Genomic DNA, 23452 nt, shown 5'->3' with positions numbered 1-23452 from the left:
CAGACAGACAGACAGACAGACAGACAGACAGACAGACAGACAGACAGACAGAGGACAGAACAGACAGACAGACAGACAGACAAGACAGACAGAACAGACAGACAGAACAGACAGACAGACAGACAGACAGACAGACAGAACGACAGACAAAGACAGACAGACAGACATACAACAGACAGACAGACAGACAGACAGACAGACAGACAGGACAGACAGACAGACAGACAGACAGACAGACAGACAGACAGACAGACAGACAGACAGACAGACAGACAGACAGACAGACAGAAGACAGACAGACAGACAGACAGACAGACAGACAGACAGACAGACAGACAGACAGACAGACAGACAGACAGACAGACAGACAGACAGACAGACAGACAGACAGACAGACAGACAGACAGACAGACAGACAGACAGACAGACAGAAGACAGACAGACAGACAGACAGACAGACAGACAGACAGACAGACAGACAGACAGACAGACAGACAGACAGACAGACAGACAGACAGACAGACAGACAGACAGACAGACAGACAGACAGACAGACAGACAGACAGACAGACAGACAGACAGGACAGACAGACAGGACAGACAGACAGACAGACAGACAGACAGACAGACAGACAACAGACAGACAGACAGACAGACAGACAGACAGACAGACAGACAGACAGACAGACAGACAGACAGACAGACAGACAGACAGACAGACAGACAGACAGACAGACAGACAGACAGACAGACAGACAGACAGACAGACAGACAGACAGACAGACAGACAGACAGACAGACAGACAGACAGACAGACAGACAGACAGACAGACAGACAGACAGACAGACAGACAGACAGACAGACAGACAGACAGACAGACAGACAGACAGACAGACAGACAGACAGACAGACAGACAGACAGACAGACAGACAGACAGACAGACAGACAGACAGACAGACAGACAGACAGACAGACAGACAAAGGGACAGACAGACAGACAGACAGACAGACAGACAGACAGACAGACAGACAGACAGACAGACAGACAGACAGACAGACAGACAGACAGACAGACAGACAGACAGACAGACAGACAAATGGATAGATACATGGATAAATAAATAAATAAATAAATAAATAAATAAATAAATAAATAAATAAATAAATAACGAACGAACCAACGAAGAAAGAATGTCAAAAACTGTTTAACATGACTTAGCTTAAACGTTACACATTTTTTTCTTCGCTCGTCCTTTTTAATACGCAAAGAACCGAAGGGCTTAATGACGACGCAAAAAAGTAACACGCTGCTCAAGTTTGTAGCCACACAGGCGCAACGCTGAGAGCAAGGAACACGCCCGTTACGAGGAAATAATGAATTAAAACCCTACTTCTAGAGGACTGCGCAGAAGCGCAGAGGTTTTCGGTTCCTCCTCATCAGAGTAAATGACAATTTACCAGACAAAAGAAAAAAACGAGAAAAAAAAACACACACACACAAATGTACACGCTATTTTCCGGCAAAACAAGAACGCGCAAACCTTTCAGCGCGCAGTTTTTTTTTTTTTTGCTTATCTCTCTATTTTTTTGTCGGCTACGCCTTCTCAACAGTAGAAGTAAACCAACAACGAAAGATGTCTACGCATTGAGTCGAGGCAAAAACTGCGCATCAAAGCAAGTGCATAGAAGCGGCAGTGAAGACGAACGGACACGTTCTTCCGTGAAAGATTGAAAGCGAAACGGCAGCGCGGCAAGAACAAAACATCAAAGATGGGGCTAGGAAAAATAGTGACGCAGCTGCGAGCGCAGGAAAACAAAACAAAACGAAGCGAGCTGAAGTTTCAAGCTGCGCAGAATCAAGCCACCGAACAGAGTGATGACTTCGGGGCAGGCAAGGGCGCCGTGTGTGTCGTCTGCGGTGAAGGAAAGGCATCACCCCCTCCCCTGGCCTCCTCGCCATCGTTCCAGTTCGCAACGTCCTCACCGTGTGTTCTTCTTGGACCAAGAATTGCCCAAACAAACAGGGGTGCCACGCTGCTTCCGCTGCCGCCAACGCCAGCCTGCCTAGACAATGTTGGTAGAAGAAGCTCGGTAATTTGTAAAATAATAGCAGCCTGGCTTTTTGTTCCCGCAAAGTACCACCCACTGCCCTTCGCCTTCTCCGACAGACACTGCGTGGAAGTCTCCTCCCTGTTCAAACTTGTTTTAATTGCTTGCTCAGGCCTTGGCTCTCTTTAAGCCGAGCTTATAGGTGCTGCACGAGAATGGGGCCGGAAGAAAAGAAGCAAGGAAGTAATTGACACTGACAAGTGCATAATAGAGCGCTAATGACCCGGGAAAAAAAGGCAACAATAAGCAGTTACAATGTAAAAATAACGCTGGCAACCTAAGAAAGCATGATTCAGCTAAGAATTAAAAAAAATAATAAGCGACGACGCTGAAGCTACCGGTGCATGCGGCAAACCAACGCGGCTCTGGTGTTCGTTCAGACGCGTCTACAGCATGGATGCGAAGCTATTTCTTAGCTTGCCCGACAAAATGGCTGTACTGAAAGAGTAGCTTTGTCTGTGATCGCATAACGCTCGAAAGATTAATGGCTAACCGGGTGTTGTTTTACGAGAACTTTGGTTGATGTCAACCTTGGTTTAGAAGTGTTCTGATCCTAATCACAGCTTCACTATGATGAATACACAAACTCGCCCGCATACAAACGTAATAAACGCTGGAAGAATAAAAATCGAAGAGTTGCGAGGATTCACGCAAAGTGTTCACGCAAACGAATTCACGCAACGGATTCACGCAAACGGACAAATAAATAAATAAATAAATAAATAAATAAATAAATAAATAAATAAATAAATAAATAAATAAATAAATAAATAAATAAATAAATAAATAAATAAATAAATAAAATTTACCCTCTCTTTTCCTGATAAAAAGCTTTCTTGTAGAAATAAAAAAAAATGATTTCGTGCGACCCTACGCACAATATACCTGAACGGGATTTTTCAACGGATAGTTGACATAGCCACTTTTCAAGCGAAGTTTGTATTGCCTCACAAGTGTCGGTGCCCGTTGTAGGTGTGACCGCAAAAACTCTCACTCTCAAGCCGCGCAAAAATTGCTCCTCGGGCTGCGGATTCAAACGACCGACCTACAGATTGCGAGACCACTGCGCGAACCGATTCAGCCACTGTTGGTTCATCATGCAGCCTCTTAAAAGCGGGGTTTTATATGCACAGGTGGTCGGCACACGCTTGTGCTCGGCACCTGCTCGTGCCACTGCTCCCGCGTTCGTCGTCTGCTTCCACTGCTGGCTGCGTTGCCGCTAATCATTCCAGCGTAGAATTTCACTAGAGGCCGCGTTTACGGGGATTGAGCCATTGCTTAAGGGGGTATGAGCAATTCAATGTCTTATGTAACGGACAGATTTAATTTTGAAGAAATTTCATGAAGATCAATCGAGAATGAACGCGCTCGGCAAAGGCCTCGTCGTCGACGTGCCGATTCTATAGCGTGAGGGCCTCCGAAGCCCAGGCGAAACGTCATCGAAGAGCCGCTGACCCCGAGTTGCGGGAGTGCGATGTTGAGGCCAAACGTCAGCGAAGGGCTGCCAACCCTGAGTTGCGGGAACGCTATGCTGAGATGCCATGTCAGCGTCGTCTACCCCTCCAGGGACTCAACATAGGTGTTGCACGCATCGGCAAGCTAGAACCAACTTCCGGCCAAACGGCCAGGTTTCAACGTGAGTTTCTCAACCGGAACTAAGGAGCCGGCTGCAGTGCGTGTGACCGGCTGTGGTTCGAGCACAACGTGGTACTCGTCAGTGCGCTTCGTTCGGAGGAACACCGAAGAAACACACGGCGAGCTTCGCTTACTCCCATTTCCTCGACAGGCGAAGGTGTACTAAGTTTTGTTTATACATACTACAGGCGATCATTTTAAGTTCTACAGAATTTTAAAAATCGCCTGAGACCGATAGCATGATTCTTGTCCTTGAGCTCGTTTATCGATCAGGTGGACATTACGAGCACGAGAAATCAAAACACATATTATTAACACCCACCGTGGTGGCTTTGCAGCTATGGTGTTGCGCTGCTAAGCACGAGGTCGCGGGATCAAATCGCGGCCGAGGCGGCCGCACTTCGATCGGGGCGCAATGCAAAAACGTCCGTGTCCCGTGCATTGGGGACACGCTAAAGGTCCCCTGTCCATGGGCTAAAATTATTCCAGAGTCCCCTTTACGGTGTGCCTCATAATGAAATTGTGGTTTTGGCACGTAAAACTCCAGAATGGATTTATCCAACTAATTAACAAAATCTATTAATTAACTTCCTAATTAATTACTTTACTGCGCATATTATGATTTACGAATTGTAGCCGGTGAGCTTGCAAGAAGTATCCACTTGAAATGAATTTACACGATGACACTAGTTTCAAGATATTATTTCCCCAAGTGTGGGACGAAATACACTCCACTTAAGTTGTGCTTCAATGCATAAAATAGTGGTTAACACAGTAAGTGGAACAACAGTTGCATTTTACGGCGAGTTTGATGGCGCGTATCTCCAAACTGGTGTCACTCTAGAAATTCATTCTAATTGGATACGCCTTGCAAACTTAACGGCTACAATTCGAAAATTGCAATTTGTCATAAAGTGAATACTTGAGAAGGTAGTTAGTCATATTTTGTTAATTAGTGGAATATATGTTTCAATTTCTCGTACAAGTAATGTCCGGCTATCTGAATAATCCAGCTGAGGGACTAGAATTATGTTATCTGCAACACGCGATTTTTTAAAATTTCGTACAGCTTAAAAATGATCACCCTGTATAGTAGTCAGCCGTTTAAGTTAGCGGGGTTTCTCACATGTTCCATAATTAAGAAATAACACAGTGCGACTCCTTATCGAGCACACGAATGTCTGTTGATGGATCTCTGTTCGCTCTGTGTAAGTTGGACACATTGAACGAAATTGGGTGATCATAAAATTTCACGGGGCGCTAATCCAAAAAAGCCAAAGCCGAGGGTCAATAAACTTACGAGCGCAATAGTTGTTCTATCAGTGCACGTGCCATTCTACGAGCACTGCACCGAATCTCCGCTTCAAAAAATTATCCGCGCCGTACGCCGAAGGGATGCGCTAAAAGGGCGAGAAAGAGTGAGATTTTTTTAGAGCTTCTGCATAGCGGCAAGGCGTCAGTCACAAATGTTCGCGGGTAACATATTTTTTGTGCACTCAAGACGTTTCTGAAGTTACCAATTGTTTAAAAAAATAGCATGTGTCTCGAGGTGGTATACTGTTTATCTTAGGGCAAATCCGAGACACAAAGCTGTTATTCTCCGCGAAGCTAGAGAGAGAGAAGGGAGGAAGAAAAGGGAGAGAGGTTAGGTAGACTTTGTCCAGTTTTCTACCCTACACGTGGGGAAGGGGAGGGCGGAGTGACAGAAAGAGAGAGAAAATACACGAGTTTTGATCGCACTTTTACATGCACTAAGACACGTGCAGCATATCTAAAGCCAGGCACTCAAGTCTGTCGCCTTCAGGTGTACTGTAGAGGAACTCATATGGCTTTCTGGGCTGATGAGCTGCGAGGCCAGGCTCCCAAGACCTTTGCTTCGATAAATGGCCGGTCGTCCAGTCTGTTCAAGGCACACTAGAGAGTCTGGCGTTGTTTATCGAAGCGACAACAGTGGCACAGAAGATGATCGATGGTCTCTTCACACTTGAACTTAGCGGACACGGGTGAGTCCGCCACTCCAATGCGATAGTTGCAAGAGTTAGTGAACGCTTCTCCGAGACACAGCCGATACAATAGTGTCGCGTCATGTCGCGAAAGGTTTGTTGGTAATTGCAGTTTTATTCCTGGGTCGAGGCTGTATAATCGACGGTTAGAGTTTTGCGAAGTATTCAAGTGACTCAACGTAATGGTACGCGCGAGATTGCGAAGCTCTCTTGCAGCGTCGACTCTCGAGAAAGGTATAAGAAGTGTCGGTGCTGCAGCCTGGGCATGTCAGGCAACGTCATCGGCGAGGTGATTACCAACGATGCCACAGTGTCCCGGCAGTCAATGAAAGATTGTCATCTCCTCGTTGAGAAACGCAACGAGAAATTTCGTTGATTTGTGATACCAATTGGTCGTAATTTAAACGTCGTAAACTTCACACGCTTTGGAGGGCTGCTTTCGAGTCACAAAATATTGCCCATTTGCAAAGGTGGTTCTTTTTCAGTGTATTTCACAGCAGGCGTGAAAATCGGCGAGTTTGGAACCCGTAGATGTCGTGACATGTGAAGTCCTAAACTTGATGATGACCGATCGAGATGGTATAACATTGGCGCCCGTCGAACTTTCTGAGACCGAACCGCGTCCGTGTAAACATGGATTCGGTTAGCGTACGAACAATGCAAAAGTTGCACTGTGATCTGCTTGAGAGCTGCGGAGGTCAGGCTAGCTTTCTTCAGAATTCCTGGAACAGCAAGGTACACAGGAGGCTTTTTCAAGCTAAGTGACGGCAGTTTAAGGCGGCTGTTTTGGTAGAATATTGCGGCCTGCTCATCTCTTTCTTGCCCGCGAAATATAGCGAGCTGCTTATTTTTTTTTCTTTTTGAGAAGGCTCCAGTGATATCTACTAGTTCCGCTGTTTTTAAACAGCTAAATGATCAAGTGGAGCGTGTTTAAATGACTGACACAAAACAGTGCGCGTGTGAGGAGACCGCTCAAGTACTAATGCAGCTCAAGATTACAACGTGCCAAAGATGAAATATGGGTAGATGTAAAGAGACGAATAAAATGCTGGGCTATTGTACATCCAGATGAGGCAAAAGAAAACGACATGGACCTAATGGAAAGTTACCTAAGTGAAGCAGTGCCATTACATACGTCTCTTTTTTATTTTTCTCATTACTTGCCAAATAAACGCACAGCTTTTTTTTTTTTTTTTTTCACTTCGGGCACGCAAGTACAGGTCACTTGCAAACATGTTTCGAACTTGCACGCAAGTGCACTGCTCTCTGTAGCGTTGCTCACCGATCTGTTCTTAGATCGATTTAGCTGTTGGGAGCGTACGGCAGAGAGGACGTGATGTAGTGAGCGATAGTAACGGTGCACATGTGATGTCTACTCGTTCGCGTCCGAATGCGTTTCGGGTGACCGAGTTCTTGTAGTGTAAATCTAACGCAGAAAGAAGTATTTCTTGGGACTACAGCAGATTTGTGTTAGCATGGCGAAATGGCGGAGAGAAAAAGGGAGGGAAGAAAAGACAGGGATCTAAACTAGAATGGCAGCCGTTTTGCTATCCCACGGAGAAGGAGGGAAACGTGGCTTCATACAGAGGCACAGAAGACACAACGAAAACGTGTGAATTACACAAATTGGAACAGGCGTTGTTGTGGTGGTGGGTGAGATAAAGGCGTTGAAGCACACTATTTCAAAACAAGGAACTTCAAGGATAACTTCAATAACTTTCTTCAATATAAAGATTTTAATCTAGCTGTTGACCAAAGTATTTGTAATTCTTTATTGTCTGTTCGCCCTGATGTTCTAGTGTGCGCACCTTATAGTAATAAGGCGTCTGCAAGTGTTTACCTTACCAAGAGCCGTTACCACTCCAAAATTTATTCCCAGGTTCTGAAGTATAGTCAAGCTTTGCTAAAAAAACAAAACAAAAAAAACTATTTTTCCACATCCCTTCAATTTGTACATCAAGAGAATGAAAATTAAATTTCATTTGATTTGATTTGAACATCAAGAGAAATGGGCGAAAGTCGTTGCAAGCGCAACGTAGCTGAATTAGCGTCAAAGATCTGTGAAAGACCAGAGCTCGCGCAATAAGCCAGTTTGTGAGCGGTGTTCACTCAGACGGTCTCGATGCAAGGCACCTATAACACGCCCCTGATTTCCACTGTGAACTGATAAAGACACTAAGTCATTAGTAATTACTGAGGAACATAGGATGGAGTGGCTGATTAGCTATCTCAAACAAATTGCTGTCCCATTTTCTTTCTTTCTTTTTACCTTATTTTTTTAAGCCTTTGGTGGAAGCGTTTTCAATGCCTTAGGGAGTCGTGGCTCGGCAGCTTGGCTCGTTTCTGTCAAAAACTCAGAAATCCCGACAGCAGCGAGCAAGAAAGTTTTGGTGTCGCTATAAAAGAGCGTCTAAATAAGTTTTGTGAGCTTCCAAGCTTAGACTCCTCTTCTTTCAGAACTCAAGCAATAATGTGTCCAGTCAGTCAGGTACGCCAATGCTTGAAATAAGCGCCAAGGCAAACCAACCTTCATGAACAAATACGCGATAGACTCATGACAACCCCGAGCAACCCCCCTTTCCCTGCCACAGTTCAAGCACATACTTTCGAAGCCCCCTGTGCCTTACTTCCCTACGTACTACGCAGTACCTCAGCAAACACCCTCCTTCGACTTCTTCAGATCTTGTGTACACACCATCGACCCCAAACTCTCAATCGACGTACCCTTCAGAAAAGTCTCGAGGACCTTGAAACTGGATATATGACGCGATTCAGTGAAGCACGCGTTGAAATCTTTGCTTCATTTGTCAGCCTTCATATATCAGTTCTGCTACTACCTCGGTGGACCGTTTCCGATACGCTCTGATCTTTTGACTAGCAGTAGCATGGCGTGCTTAGGCTTTTTCATCATGGGTAAGCTGAAATGAAGCATCCGTTTCGGCTTTATCGGGCTCCACTAAATTCCGCGCTTTGCGTAGATGAATCGCCTTTGCCCTTTTGGCGCCTAGACAGCAGCACACGAGTTGGAGTAGTTGGATGCGAGTTGTACGATTCAGCACGGACTCAGCATAGTCTAGCTCTCCCAATGGCCTGGCTTCATCGCTGCCATGCCTTGAGTGACATCAGCGCCACCACGAGCTAACATTACGAGCGCAAAATCTGCCCTATCTTTTACGTGGCAGCTCGTTTGAGCTGCACCATGTATTTATACCAAGGTATATGTACGCACATTAGCGAAGCTGCCATAGAAGCCCATACGTCCTGCAATGGCGGCTCATGGAGGCACGGCATCACCATCTACGTTTCGCTGGGCCAACTTCTCGGTGGGAAAAAATCATCATTTGCCGTTCGAGGCTTGTTGCGCCAAGTAGTCTACTGCACCAGCTCACATCACATCGCTATGACATCGCATATACAGAGCCCACAACAATACAAATGAAGCATAAGTAAGTGAATATTCGCCACAACATCGCTTCACAATTTTACGTGAATACACCCATCTATATTTATAGGTCTCATTCTATTACGACACGCATTACACTGGTGAGCCTTGAGAGTTTTGCATGAATTCAGAGCAATAGGATCACCCCGATTTTGAACGAAGGAGCACATCCATGTGCCCTTAGTACCAACACACAGGTGTCATTTCGGTGTTAAGATAAAATCAACGTTACATTCAAATGATTCCCAAAAGCCACACTTCAATCTTCCCTAACACAGCACGCGTGCCACCTGTAGTTTTTCTCTGGTACTGAAGACGTAGCTAAACATAGTATTTAGTTAAACGGCAGTTCAAACATAAAGTTACTGATTACATCTTATAATGTTAATACTATATATATATATATATATATATATATATATATATAACCATTACTTTTTATGGCTACGCATAAGAGAGTTTTGACGACATTACAGTGTTGAATAGGATAATACAATGTCGGCATATCTCAGCATGCATCGCCACATGCAAACTTCAGAAAGACTGCACAGTTTCGTAATCATAATTATTCGTAATTATTCTTCAGTATAGCCTGCTACGCGTGTGTTCAGGCAAACACATTCGACATCAATTAAACTTAGAAACTTAGAAAGTTGAGCTGAGATATGCAATGTCACTATATATTACACGACTCAGTAAAGCACGCGTTCAAATCTTTGCTTCATTTGTCAGCCTTGATATATCAGTTCTGCTACCACTTTGGTGGATCCTTGGCATTTCCTCAACACTTTCTGCTAGGTTCTTTCTTGTTCAAACTTATGTCATGAGGTTTTGATTCCGAAGGAAACTTCCGCGTATTGACAAGAAACAAATAAGAATACGTATTTTGTTTATTTATTTATTGTCTCGTGGGTACACTCAACCTAGTGAGAGGAAAAAAAAAAAGCAGGCAAGCGTATAATCTCCCTGCCTTAACACTATGTGCAAAGCGTCTGTCGGAGTAATCCTGAAAAAAAAAAAAGTAAGCTAGTGTTTTCACAAGGAATATTGATGCAGAAGAGGCATGAAGCGATATAATTGTTGACTGAATGGGCGCAATAATCCGCTTACGAATATTTGATTGTCTCACAAATCAACGTGACATAAGTGCGAAGATAGAACCAAAGATTTGTTTCTTCTTTTTTTTTCGTCTTAATGCTAGCGCGTTAATATTTATGCTGGCAGGATGAAAAATCATTTCAGCTGCATGCTCTCCGATCTCTCAGTGGCTTTAGCTCTGTGTAGCTAAGGACGAGGTTGCGGGTACGATATCCATCCGCGGCGGCCGCAATTCACTGGGAGTGAAATGCAAAGGCGCTCGTGTACATACATTTAGGTCTACGTTTAAAGAACTCCAGGTGGTTAAAATTAATCCGGAGCCCTTGCCTACGGTGTCCTGCATAATCCGCTTAGCAGTTCCAGAACGTTAGATCTCACAAAAATAATTTCCTTTCAGCTTTGCCGTCATTATAACTGGCCTCAAAAGCTCGTTGTGCCTCGAGATTTCAGATTTTACATCACGGCGAACTTAATTCAATATGACTGGCGTTTCACAGATAGTGCCTTACTTTCTTATTATTTCGTTGTGGCCCAGGATTTGCCTGTCTCCAGACTGCCGAGTTCAAACCTATTAAATATAAGAATCTAGTACTAAAACTGTAAGTTTGATCAAAGAGATAGTAATGATATGCAGAACTCTTTGCGCCAAGAGGAAAGTTTCGCACCACTGTTTATATATATATATATATATATATATATATATATATATAATAAAGATAGTGTAGTTATAATCAGCTGTTAGATTTTATAACTCCAGCTGAGATCACAGTATTACGAAGAGATTTCCACGGAGTGGTAAGACAGTCCACGGGACGTCACAGTGGTCGCTATGGGAGTACTTGCGATGATGTTAATTATTTGGTTTTGAAGAAGAATGTCACCTGCAATGCGTCTTGTCGTCTTCTCTCCAGGCTACACGTTTTCACTAGCTGAAGTCGCCACCGCGGAAGCTTTTCTCTCATGCGTTTGGCATTCTTCCCCTGATAATATGTTACAACTGTCACTAAGTTATTCAAGCATCATAGCGAATGTTCGGTAACTACGCGTTGTCAGTTACAATCAGGCATCTTATAAGCGGTACCTTAAAAAAAAAAAAAAGGAGGAGCAGCAGAAAATTTTGTGTCATGCGCCATATAAGGGAGGGGAGATAAACTCCTCTTACACTTGCCGTTTTCAATAAACATTGTGTTTCTCTCTCTCTCACGATGTTTAAATGACAGAACAGCGCAAAAACGGCACACAAAACGGAAAGATGCACCCTGTGCTCTCCCTTCCTCCCACTGTTTATACCATGATAGTGAATCATGATTGTGATAGGCAAGATTGCACTCTGTAGCAAATTTTCGTGCTGCCGCCTTTTAGTTATAGAGCAAATTTAGAAGAAATGCCCACAGGAGGAAGAAGCGAGAAACGGAGCCAGCATTATAAGATCACTACTTTTCAACCGCCGTATGCTTGCGCTAGCTTTCTATAATTCACCTATCCAAACGGTGCTCTTTACTCTGAATACGTATCCCACACGGTGCGATTTAACAATGCAAACTGCTTCGATGAAGGGTGCGGCAGCACGATCGCAAAACGTTTTGATCCGCGTGGTCCCCAACTGAACAACAGACAACTCTACGATCGGCAAACTTCTCCCAGCGAAACACATCCCCAGTTGACTCGTGGCCAATCTATTCACATGCAGATACGCCGTCATTTGGCAGAGGTTACGACATGATGGCTTTTTCGGCTCATTTGCGACAACTCCCTCGAAGATATTTGAAAACTATACCATTATTCCGATAACTACAAACGCAAGTGTCAGAGGTCGCATTGTGTCAATCTTGTTCTAACCTATAAGCCTATATTAACTCCCATCTTGCTCTACAGAGAACATATTGCGCAATAAGTGGGCCTCAGGTAGGCGTTAACGGCCCCGTATACTCTCGCGTCCATTGACGTATGACAGGCGCTTTTCCGCGTTATCTAATAACTTCCGTTTTTTTATCGACTGCGTAGACGTTATGAAGAGCCGATTCCACGACCGTGCTAGCTTTCTTCCCCGCTAACTGCCTACATCACTCGGCCACATGTAGGCCTTTTCTCGCTGGGGTAAGATGAATCGGTGAAATACAGAGGCTGATGTTTTGGCTCAAGCAGAAAGAAACACGGCGCAGTTGGCGGCAGTTGCTGCAACTGCGCCGCGGTGAGCGCGGCAGTGGCCCCCTCTCGCCGCCGCGAAGACAGCCGCGCGCGCGGGAAGCGTGGCCGTCCGCTTCCATCTTCTCCCGAGAAGGCCTCCTCCCCCATAGGGATGTTGTCGGGAGAGGGCGGCGCCTCGCGCGGGAAGGAAAGGCATGGGGAAGGCCGAAGGGCGCTCTGCGCATGCGCCCGCCCGATGTTGGTGGAGAGGAGGTCAGCCGGCGGAGGAGGTGGCGGCGAGGGCCCGCTATAAAACAAAGCCCGAGGTGTAAACTCAGGTTTTCCAGTTTGACAAAACCGAGCGCACCGTTTGTTTGGTCGTTTTTTTCCCCGTTTTCCACACACTCCGACGGAGGCCCACGGCAACCCCCCCAGACGCGAGCGGAGCGGCAGCGCTGGCGGACGCTGCTCGGCCCGCGGCATGCACAGGACCCGCAGCTGAGCCAGGCCGCGCGCCGCCCCGGGGCCGGCACCATGCCGCGCTGCTACCTCGTCAAGAAGGCGGCCACCAAGCACCCCGCGGGGCCGGCCTCGTCGGGACGCTGGCCGTACCGCGAGCCCCTCAGCCCCAGCGAGGCCGAGACGGCGCCCTGCGCTCCCCTCTTCGGCGACCAGGTCGCCGACGAGCGGCCCGCAATCGTCACCTCGGCCGCTTTCGGGCGCACCAGCCCCACTGCCGGTGAGTGGACCGCGTGTCACGCCGGCCACGCGCCATACGCACGCACGCCGCCACGCGCCGCCTCCGTGGGACGCTTCCGCCTCAAGGGTGCTGACCGCCGTCACCCTTGACGCTGAAGGGGCCCGCTGCCAACGCGTGCCGACGACGTTGTGCGAGATTTCGCGGGGAGCCCACCACGGCAGATGTCAGAGCGCGTGGTCGGCCGGCGGTGGGAGCACGACGCGCGCGAGTGCCGGCTTGGTGACGCCGACTCTGTCGCGAAAAAACTGCCAGCCGTGTAGCCACCCTAAACGCGGGTATATTTACGCCAGGGTCACGTGTGTCATGCTAGAATTGCAGCGTATTGCGCGTGTGCGATAGGTGAGACTGTCAACCGCGTTCTCATAGCAAAACCGCTAAAAGACCTGCGAGAAGTTAAGCAACTGCGCAATCATGTCGAAGTAACGTTTAAGTGCACGTTAAATGTAACGGAAATGCCTACACGTTGAAGACGTGTGCTGACAATCCCGGCATGACACGAAGGGACGCTTTCACAGTTACCGAATGCATTGTGAAGTTGTCCTTACCACTTTGTTTCTGTTGCACATGTATATTAATTTGTCGAGCTGCAACTGACAGATTCGAGAATTCATTTCCATCAGCTTTAGTATAAGGGCAGTAACTGAGACAGTCCATCTTTCTGTGCATACAACTGCCATTATTTCCGGCACGAAGTTTCGCGTATGCCGGGTACAATTGGACGCATACGAGCAATCTAGGCCTCAATGTGAAACTATTTCGCGTGTTACACCACGTTGTTTCTTCGCAATAAAATGAATTTAATTCTGGTGTTGAACTTTTAAACATATGTCCATTTCTAGAATTTGTCTTCAATTGCGAATCAAGGCCAAAGTAACTTCAAGTCGGGAATAAAACACGAGTAAAAAAAATTGCATTGTTGCATAATTTGCTAGTAAAGGCGCTGTAGCCACAAGGCACAGCAACCGATGATAAATCAATCCAAGCTCACATGCTTCGGTGAACGAGGAAACGCAAATACGAATTTAACTTTCAATCGTTCGCATTCAATTCCCTCACAAAATAAGATGTCTTGTAAGACATTCACAGCTCACTAAGGTGTCCACTCGTTGACTTAAGTTATTATCCGATCATCACGTGTGAAGTTTACTTGCTATGATCTAGTTAAGCCCTTTTGTAATACTGACTATTGAAAAGTGTCAAACATGACGTCACCTTGCCTGGCCCTTTCACCCTGTGTAATTGTTTCGCTTGCGCTCTTTAATCCATCATGAAAGATGAAGTACTTGTGGTTGCGAACTACAACTACCCCGGGCCACTTGTGATACGCTAGAAAGTAAAATCCAGGATTGCAAACGTAAGATTCTGCTGCAGTTGTGATCAAGGCTCCAAGGAAAAGTCTTTGTGTCATGAAGGCAGGGCAGCTCAATAATGTCATTTAAACGTAAAACGAGTGAGCCAATTGAGATCACGCTAATTCAGGCTATGTAGTAATGATTAGAATGAGTTACGCAACGCACTACGCCTAGATTGTGTTAAGGCAAAACAATGCTTATTATTTGTTCTTACCTTTGTAACTTTCTATTTCACTGACACTCCAGCTAGCTAAGGAAGATGCGCTTGGGCAGTTCTGAATGCTTACAGCGGCTAATCAGCAGCCGGTAAGCTTTCGTCACGAGAATTCAGTTTTATGTGGAGACCGGTCAAATCAAACACTAAGAAATGTAGAGTGTCCCAGTAGCTTTGCTCAAAAGCATCGCAGCTTTGTAACTTACGATACTATACGAACAGTCTAGTTGGTTTACAGTGAACGATATGTTCAGGACCCAAACGAAACGAAGGCACGAAGAATGACAAACAACGTCGGGACCAGCACTGGTCCTGTCCTTCTGGGTCATTCTTCATGTCTTGAACCCCCGTTTATTAGGGACCCTCTTGCAGTAAAAAAAGCTTTTAGCAACGACTTCTTAACCACCATTTCTCGTACTACTACTTGTTGCTGAGCTAATTGGCGCATACTTCCTTTTAGAGAAAAAAGGCGCGAAATCATTCGAAAAAGAAGTAATGAACAAACAGGACGGGAGTGCGAGAATATGACGTGTGCTCCTTTTCAGCTTGTTTTTATTTTCTTCCTAAAGTTTCGCGCCTTTTTGTACCCTTTCCTGCGCGAAGTTTTTCCATACAGCGAAGTAAGGCTTTGCCGTTAGAATACTACACTAGTGGCAAAGCACGCTTTACGTAAAAAAACTTTGCATAGATTTTATTCGTATTTGAAGAATATTATTAGATCACAATAATAGCGCAGGTAATTGTTCAATACTTCGGAAGTGACTTCACTGGTGAATCGACTGTCGCGATGTCGTGACGTACTCACTGGAAGCTCGATGTGGCCGGGCGCTTAAGTGAGTGAATATTGTATTTTCATGTACTTTGTACATGATATTAGCGTGGCACAAAGTCTCGGTAGGAAAACAAGGTTCTACAAAGAAATTTGAACACTCCAGAAAACATCGCAGGTGCATTCATTCAGGAATCCAAATTCTGAGGATCCCCTTTGCAGCACAAACTCATCTGGAGACTTCCATAAGACGCCACACGTTGTAATTTACAAGGTATGAGAGAGAGAGAGAGAGGGAGAAAAAAGCATAAAATGTAATCAGAAGACCACACAAAATAGTTTTTTTTTGTAGCTGATGCCTGTTGGCAATTTGACGTAACGCGCTTACAAATTTCACGCTGCAATAGCAAATGGTCTGAAAATGTTTACACACGCTCACACTACGCAAACATGTGTAAACTCAATTTGAGTTTTTTCCTTAAGGAAATTAAGTGAATGAGGGATAAAAATACCAACCTTCATGTGATACGCTACAAAAAAGTGATCTTAGAGTAATAGAGAATAATATGATGTTTTTAAAACAGTAAATGTCACGATAACGAATGCAGTCTAGCACGGGGGTTTGCAGTTGACAAGACAATGTAATCAAATACAACATCACATTATAGCTATTGGAATCCCAAGAAACCTGACTATGAATTCGTCATCCGCAAGGTTACTAAGCTGCAAAGCCATGCAATGAAACTCAGATGTCTGTTTGGCAGCGGGTTACTACGCGTTACATTCAATCTGATGTGGAGCTTGCAGCTGAAATCGTCCTAACTTCGTTAGCTGTTTGCTCGGAGATTACCAACATTACTTCGTCCTTTTCTCCCAGTTAAAGGTTTGAACTCATTTAATGCCACACTGGAATACAGAATAAAAACAGGATCGGTCTACACTCCGGCACTGGGCGTTTAAGGTCGGCCGGGCATCTTTATTGTGTTGCGCTGAGTGTGACGGAGCGGGTGACACGGAACCCTGCCGGCGCTTCCTCGGCATGGCAAGAAGACGCTTTCCTCGCACATGCGCAGAACAGTTAGTTTTCCCCGAAGAAACGCGGGTTGTGCGCGAGGAGGTATCGCGCATGCCTCCGTCGATGAGAGACCGAATTGATGAGAGACTCACGGTGACACATCTTTGACACGGAAAGAGACGCTCAGGCAGAGCAATCACCGGATCACCTTGTCAGACACGCCTCTCTTGTAGCAACACCACCGACGGCAGGGCCACCATCACCACTACCACCACATAAAGTTATTCAATAGTCGTCATAATGTGTGAGCTAGGCGAGTGACAAGAAGTCACGTATCCAAGGTGTAATTTAAAGAAGGAGAATGCAAGACCGAGGCGAGTTGATGGGAACGGTGGGCGAAGCGATGACAATATACACTTTTGAAATATTTTGGTACAAGCAAAGAGACGCTTGAAACTACACAACAATGAAGCTCTAAGGGGATAATGCCTGTGTCTACAGTACTTTCTCGAACTTCAAGGAAATCATATTCGAGCTATTGAGGTTGGTTTCATTAGTAATATTAGAAACTAAAGGGACACTAAAGCGAAACACTAAATTAATTTAGATTAGTAATGTAGTCTTTGAAAACGTTATTCTCGTTAATTTTGCGGTAATACTAGAAAAAACATGAAGGTAAAAGTTCCAGGTTTATGAATTTCGCCCCGAAATTTCAGCGTCGGTGCGTCAGTGTGACGTAACAGATTTCAAAGTACTTATCGTATTTGGGGCGTTCTGGCTAGTAAATCCTTTTTGAAAATTTTCAAGTTCTCCCTATTGTTGTTTTAATGCGCAATATCGTACATGAATACAAATAAAAAAAATAACTAGGCCTGAGCAGACACTATCAAAATCTACGACGTAACTTTGAGCTGGTGTGGGAGGTTCAGAACTTCAAGGCGACGTCGCCCCATGTGTTCTTGTTTTCTTTTTTTGGCGTCCTCTCTGGGGTACAAGCCTCCTCTCACAGCAAGAGTGGCGCTTCTTTTGGTGTCTTAAAAGGGTAATTTACTAATATAGCTATACTTATTTCTCTTTACTCTCCCTTTAAGTCATTCAAGGCATACTCAGGCAGCACTACATATCTGTTCCATTCCAAACATAATGTTCCACACGATGGATGCACACCTTCCAAGCGTCGTTTTGTTTTCTATGTCCGGTACACGAGCATTATTGCTTCTTTCGTTAACTCCAATTCTCTTAATGTAGGTCACGTGAAAACCCTTCTTCAGCGTACTTTCACATCCAAACTGAATGCACTTTGTGCCAGCTTTTGGCGATAAGAATTTAAGTAATGGAAGCGGCAGAAAAAAGTCAGAAGTGGCTGTTCAGTTTCACTCAGAGGTGCCATACCTTTACGGAGTCTGCTATAATCAGGAAGTAATTTGTAGGCTTGAGGCTGTGCCCATGTGAAGTAACGCTTGAAACAAAAAATTATACTTGTAATTCAAAGAAATATAAGTACTAACATTCGCTGCAGTGATATACCGAACTCCTCGCGTGTAGTTCTCCCAGCATTCTCACAGCCGTAATCGCTTAGCCGCTCAGCCTAGTACACAAAGCACCTTCATTTATATCAACAATAAAAATGAACATAAAATTGTGCATAAAAGGACAAAGCGTACGTAGCAATAAGAATAAGAGGAATAGGAACAGAACATGGTCATGCATCAGGCCTAATAAGACAGATAACACTTGAGTAAAAAGTAGCTTAGTGGCCCAGCTGGCACGCGTTTACTGCGGAATGGATTGAGCGAAAGAAGGCGCATTAAAAGTCGAGAATGCGGGCTCCGGGCCTTCGAGTATATGTAGAGAAAGCAGCCTCTACCCGCGGCCTTCCAGTTTTCTTTCTCCGTTCGTGCCTTGTTTTCCTTCCCGAGTTCTTCTATGAATCACGTACATAACTAGAGACAATGTTAAGTGTAAATGTGAAATAAGCTAGATTGCCTTTCTTTTATTTTCGTGTTTACACAAGAAAAAAATTTACGTTCTTGTTTTGTGACGCTGAAAAGTTGTAGAATGCCAACATTTTTGATGGCCCTTGCCTTGTGTTTGTTGTTCTTGCGCAATAGACAAGAAAAATTGCGTTTTTGTAAGTGGTTATTTGAGATCAGCATCTTCTTTACATACACTTTTATTACTATACAGAACACTGCAATACTGTACCTTGGTTGCTTACCAACGCCGAAAGCGAATTTCAAGTTGTCGCAGACCGTTAAGAATAGCCATTTACTTGTGATGGCTAATAACGTCAGAAAATACCTGATGTTTGCATCAAAAGGGAAAGTTAACAATTATCAACTTATCCGCTGTTGCCCGGGAACCAATTTGTACATAAGAGATTGCTAACAGATCTGAACTGCTGCTGGCGTTTTCTATTGAACACGCGACAATAAAATTTTATGGCACACGGGATAAGAAAAGAGAGAAAAAGAAAGGGCTCCGTGCCCTGGTCACGCTGCCACAAATTAGTACCTCCCTGGTTTTGTTCCACACAGAGGTGTAGGCCACACCTTTCCATTACAGAATTCATGCGTCGACAAAAGGGAAAATTAAATTTCAAAAGCCATATCATGCGTTTTTTGCGATCCAGTACACATTAATTGCGGAAGAAAATCAGAGATGCTGTAAATTAAAATTACGTCACCTGGACATTGGGTACCTCTAAGCAATAAGATGATCTAACACATCGCGACGTAGCGTGTGCTGAACTCTGAGTATGGTTGTAACGCGCAGTGGTGGTTTAGTGTCATGACAAATGAGTTCACGTGGAAGTGCTTCCGCAAAACACACGCGGATACACGAATGAATACCGTTTTCAATTCCGAGTCATGACAATGAACTGCATTTTCTTGCTGTTGTTGTTGTTGCCGTAGGGGCCGTTTCGCAGTCTCTTTAGTCCGATAGCAAGGTGATTTGTGGGAAGCAAAAGGCTTGTTGCTCATGGGCTCTACTGAAATGCGGCACCGATGGCCAGCATTGAGCCTGCGTTTTTGAGTATATCAACCAAACACATCTGCGGCTGTGCTGCCAAGGGCGGAAGTCTGCATAGACAAACTACGGTGTGCATCTGCCAGTAGTGAGATACACTGCTCCCAGAAGAAAAACAGGTAGGTGTACGTAGTTTGAAGACAGTGACCTAAGTGAGATGGCGAGGGAAAATGACGTGAAATGTGACGCAAATATGGAGGCTAACTGAAAATATTACGTAGCATTATGAGGAACCTAAACGCGAGGCAACGGCGCATAGTGAAATCATAGATAAAATTTTGTATCAGCAGTAACTACCTGGGACCGATGCGCAAACTATATCACCACCCTTTCTGAAGCAGCAGCGGCTGCAACCATCACTCACGTCCTGTAACAATACACGATTACACTGAGCATCAAAACTGTAAAGGACATCGTATGTATATAGGTATAACATCTGTGCAGCGTCTGTAGGACATAGTGGGGCTGCAGTTCATTCACCTCTCGAGTGGAATTCATGCTTTTTCTTCTGCTGGTATGTTAACCTGACGGATCTCAACCAGACCATAATAAATACAGTATTTGCGAAAAATTAAGTAAATAAATACTTAGTTTTAGAAGCACCGCTATACACACAGTGAAGACTACAGCCTGCATTCTCTTCAGTGAGCACAAGATTGAGTGAAAACATTAAAATATCAAACTCTTATACACTTTTTTAAGTCATCAGTAATCTTAGGAATGCAAAATATTAAGGAATAGCGCAAGGTGATATTTTGTACGCGTTGTCAGGTAGTGCGATCGAAACATCATTTCAAACACGTAGACTAACAGATAAATAATTCACTAATTTATGATAACCACAAATGTTCTCTTTCGAATCGAATGAGCTGATGGTTATTGCCCTGGACTTAATTTGACTGAAAGGTGAAATACTGTATAATTCTGTGAATGCTGGTTAATCTTATCGTAGGAAAGTCTTGAAATTTTCTATAGATAAAGCGAGGCATAACTGTCAAACAAAGTCATCTACTAACTTGACGTTGTAAAGGAATACAAAATGGCACTACAGCACTTATAAGCTTCTACAGCGAGAGCAACACACACACACACAGACACACACACGCGCGCGCACGCACGCACACACGCACACCCACAGGCACACACGTGCACAAGCACACACGCACAAAAGAAACACCAGTAGTGAGGATGGAATCGTTGGTGCGCGACGGGCGTGTGTGCGAGATTTTTACGTTGATAATTCAAGAGCGGCAACAAGGTAGCGTTCTCCGCAATACCGCTCGTAAGCCGATTACCTACAGCCGACCGCAGAACAGAAAAGGGACCCTAGCCGTGGGCCCAAAGCGTTCTCCGCTGCCTCTAGGAATCGGTGCCCGTACCCGGTGCACTTGCCGCGTCATTGCCCTCAAATTGCAGCACGCCAAGAAAACACACATAGACACGCGGAGAAGGCGAAAAAAAAATTCGACTTATTTCTGGGCCATTCAGGGGCGACCTCTCAGCTCTTGAAGCGGTCTGCCTACCTCCCGTTCACGACGCGTGTGCCTAATAGGACGGCTTTGTGGCTTTCTCTCCTGCTTTAATGATGAAGGTGGCTCGCTGACGGGAGGAAAGGCGATTCACCGGCTGAACCCGGGTAACGAGAGCCGCCCGCAGAGCCGGTGTTAAAAGCCCCGATAGGCCTCCTGTTCAGGGTCTCCCGGGAGACCTCCGTGATAAACGCTATAGTCTATGGAGACAAAACGCTGCGACGCTTGCGTTCACAAAGGGCCTCGAGGCGCCGCTGAGACACTGTCGGCTTTGGTAAGGCGCTTCGTACTTGGAGGAAATTGTTTTGTACCCACCTTTAAGTTTAAAGGCGCCGACTCTCAAATGCATAAAGAAATGTTGTCGGGAATAACTTGCTCGACTTGGTCGCAAATGTTTGGACGTGTACACGTGCATGCAGGTGCCTCGATTTAGTATAACGAATGGCCTTAATGTTAGGACAAAGCAAGTCTTGACACAAAACAGTAGCGCCAAGTCATAGCACGTTCAAGACAGATGATGCGTTAAGCATTCGCGTTTCAGCATTCGGACAGATAAGATGCATCGGATAACGTGGCAGTAGTTTTAAACATGCGAACGCAATGCAGAAGACAAATATTCGTTGCTCAACAGCGCTTAACTTGACTCAAGCAGATCGTCCTAGCTGTTGCGTCCGTTCTTCGCCTAAATAAAATTATAGTAATAATTACATAGCTGACGGCAATCTGTTTCTTGAGAGCTCCATTCAGCTGTCAGCAAGCGCCAGTTAGCCAGGAATATCGGTTTTACAATTGTTTAGTATATACAGATACTGATTCACAGCACAAACTCCTCATGTTAAAGGCAACGTCAGATGATGTACTCGTGTAAACTCGCGTGTTAAATTGAAGAAGTGTGCTCCGTATAATCAGATTACGCGGCATAATATCTCAAAACATAAGGAGAGGAGGGTAAAACAGAGTGACTTAGATGTTCAGCTTTCATCAGTCTCTCCCTCGCCATGCGAGATCACACATTATTAGTACATCAACTAAACAAAATTTATGAGAAATACAGAAAGCAGTATGTTTAAGTGTTCTTAAGTTAGGTCGATGATAGTTTTTATTTAAACGGGCAGGTAAGATGCGTTTAGTTAGGCTCCCTGAAGAGCGCACGACAAGCTCGAACCAGGTGAATAGCTCCGGTTTCTTCATTCATAATCTCCTAAAACAAGTACGTTTGCCTACCTTCCGTGCTTGGCTTACTGGGAGTACTGTATAATAGATCTCCCGCAAAGTATTGATGAGAAGCAGAATGTATTGAAACGGACGGTCCTGCTAAGACAGAATGCGTGATTACACACTTTACAGAAAAAATGAAGGCGTCACTGGGTCGTTTTAAGAGAATAAAACGTGTCCGTAAGCTGCCTACTGCAGTTTTATTTTTCATGGGCGATGACAAAATGGAAATTGCTAATGACTGGCTGCATGGATTTAACATTATTAAGCAACACTTGATCTAGTAGAAAGCGTTGACGGCGTTGTTTTCTCGAGCGTGCACTGAAAACTCAATACACTTTGAATCCTTCCTTCACAATCTCGCGAAAACACGTACGCCTCGGCATTTTTGTTTCGAATTATAACTCCACCTGCCAGAAGCCGAACCCACAGAGGTAACATCAGCTGCTGTGCCCAAACGGCAGATCGCAAATGGGTCGGAATCGCAAATGACGCCAGTATTCGTTATGCTTGCTCTTGCGGATGAGACTTACGACTAAGCGATGGTGTTCGTTAGCCGCAATACCTTGTAAACGGCGGCGGGGAATGAACGATGCTAATTTCTGCCGCAAGCGATGATACACGCCTGCACAGAGTATACGTCCTGGACACCTGATTGCGCTGATTTTGCTCCTACACTATCTGCACGTTAGCCTGGCTGCATCATGACGCCTTTGCCGTGCAGGAGCCCTGTCCCATTAGCGTCACAATACGACGTTCCACTTGGTCATGCAGTTTTAACGTTAGAGATGGCGTGAACCACCGTAGAATGAGGAGGAATGTGATAAGCGTCCCACGCGCCATTTGCGCCATGCGCTTCCGTCGAAACGCTGGATGAGTAGAATATTGCTCTTTCTTTTTTCTTGCTTTTTCTTCCCCGCTATTTTTTTGCACTTTCAGAGTAGTCCCGTATTTTTTATTTTTTTAAACATTGCGTAATATATTGCAAAGCGCGCGATAAGGCTAACGCGCGGAAGCAATCAGCATGTGCAGAATAACAATTAAACCGCGGCAAGTTATCGGGAATTGTAGAGTCCAGGTGCCCAATTTACGCGTCGTTTCTCTTTGATGATGAAATCTAGCGAGCAAAGGCCCATCTTTATCTAAAAAAAA

General features: G+C 45.0%; 1 protein-coding gene across 1 annotated transcript in view; it reads left to right on the top strand.

Moving 5' to 3' along the window:
- The first annotated feature begins 12801 nt into the window (after positions 1–12801).
- Positions 12802–23452, top strand: part of LOC119464897 (transcriptional repressor scratch 2-like) — a 41113-nt gene continuing 30462 nt past the window's right edge. The window contains exon 1 of the mRNA XM_037725773.2: positions 12802–13155. Within this exon, the coding sequence (XP_037581701.1) occupies positions 12951–13155 (205 nt within the window). The 5' untranslated portion in view covers positions 12802–12950. The remainder of the gene's footprint in view (positions 13156–23452) is intronic.

The sequence above is a fragment of the Dermacentor silvarum genome, chromosome 1 (assembly GCF_013339745.2).
Source record: "Dermacentor silvarum isolate Dsil-2018 chromosome 1, BIME_Dsil_1.4, whole genome shotgun sequence".
In the NCBI taxonomy this organism is placed as follows: domain Eukaryota; kingdom Metazoa; phylum Arthropoda; class Arachnida; order Ixodida; family Ixodidae; genus Dermacentor; species Dermacentor silvarum.
The sequence above is the reverse complement of the archived record's forward strand: the minus strand, read 5'-3'. Positions and strand labels throughout refer to the sequence as shown.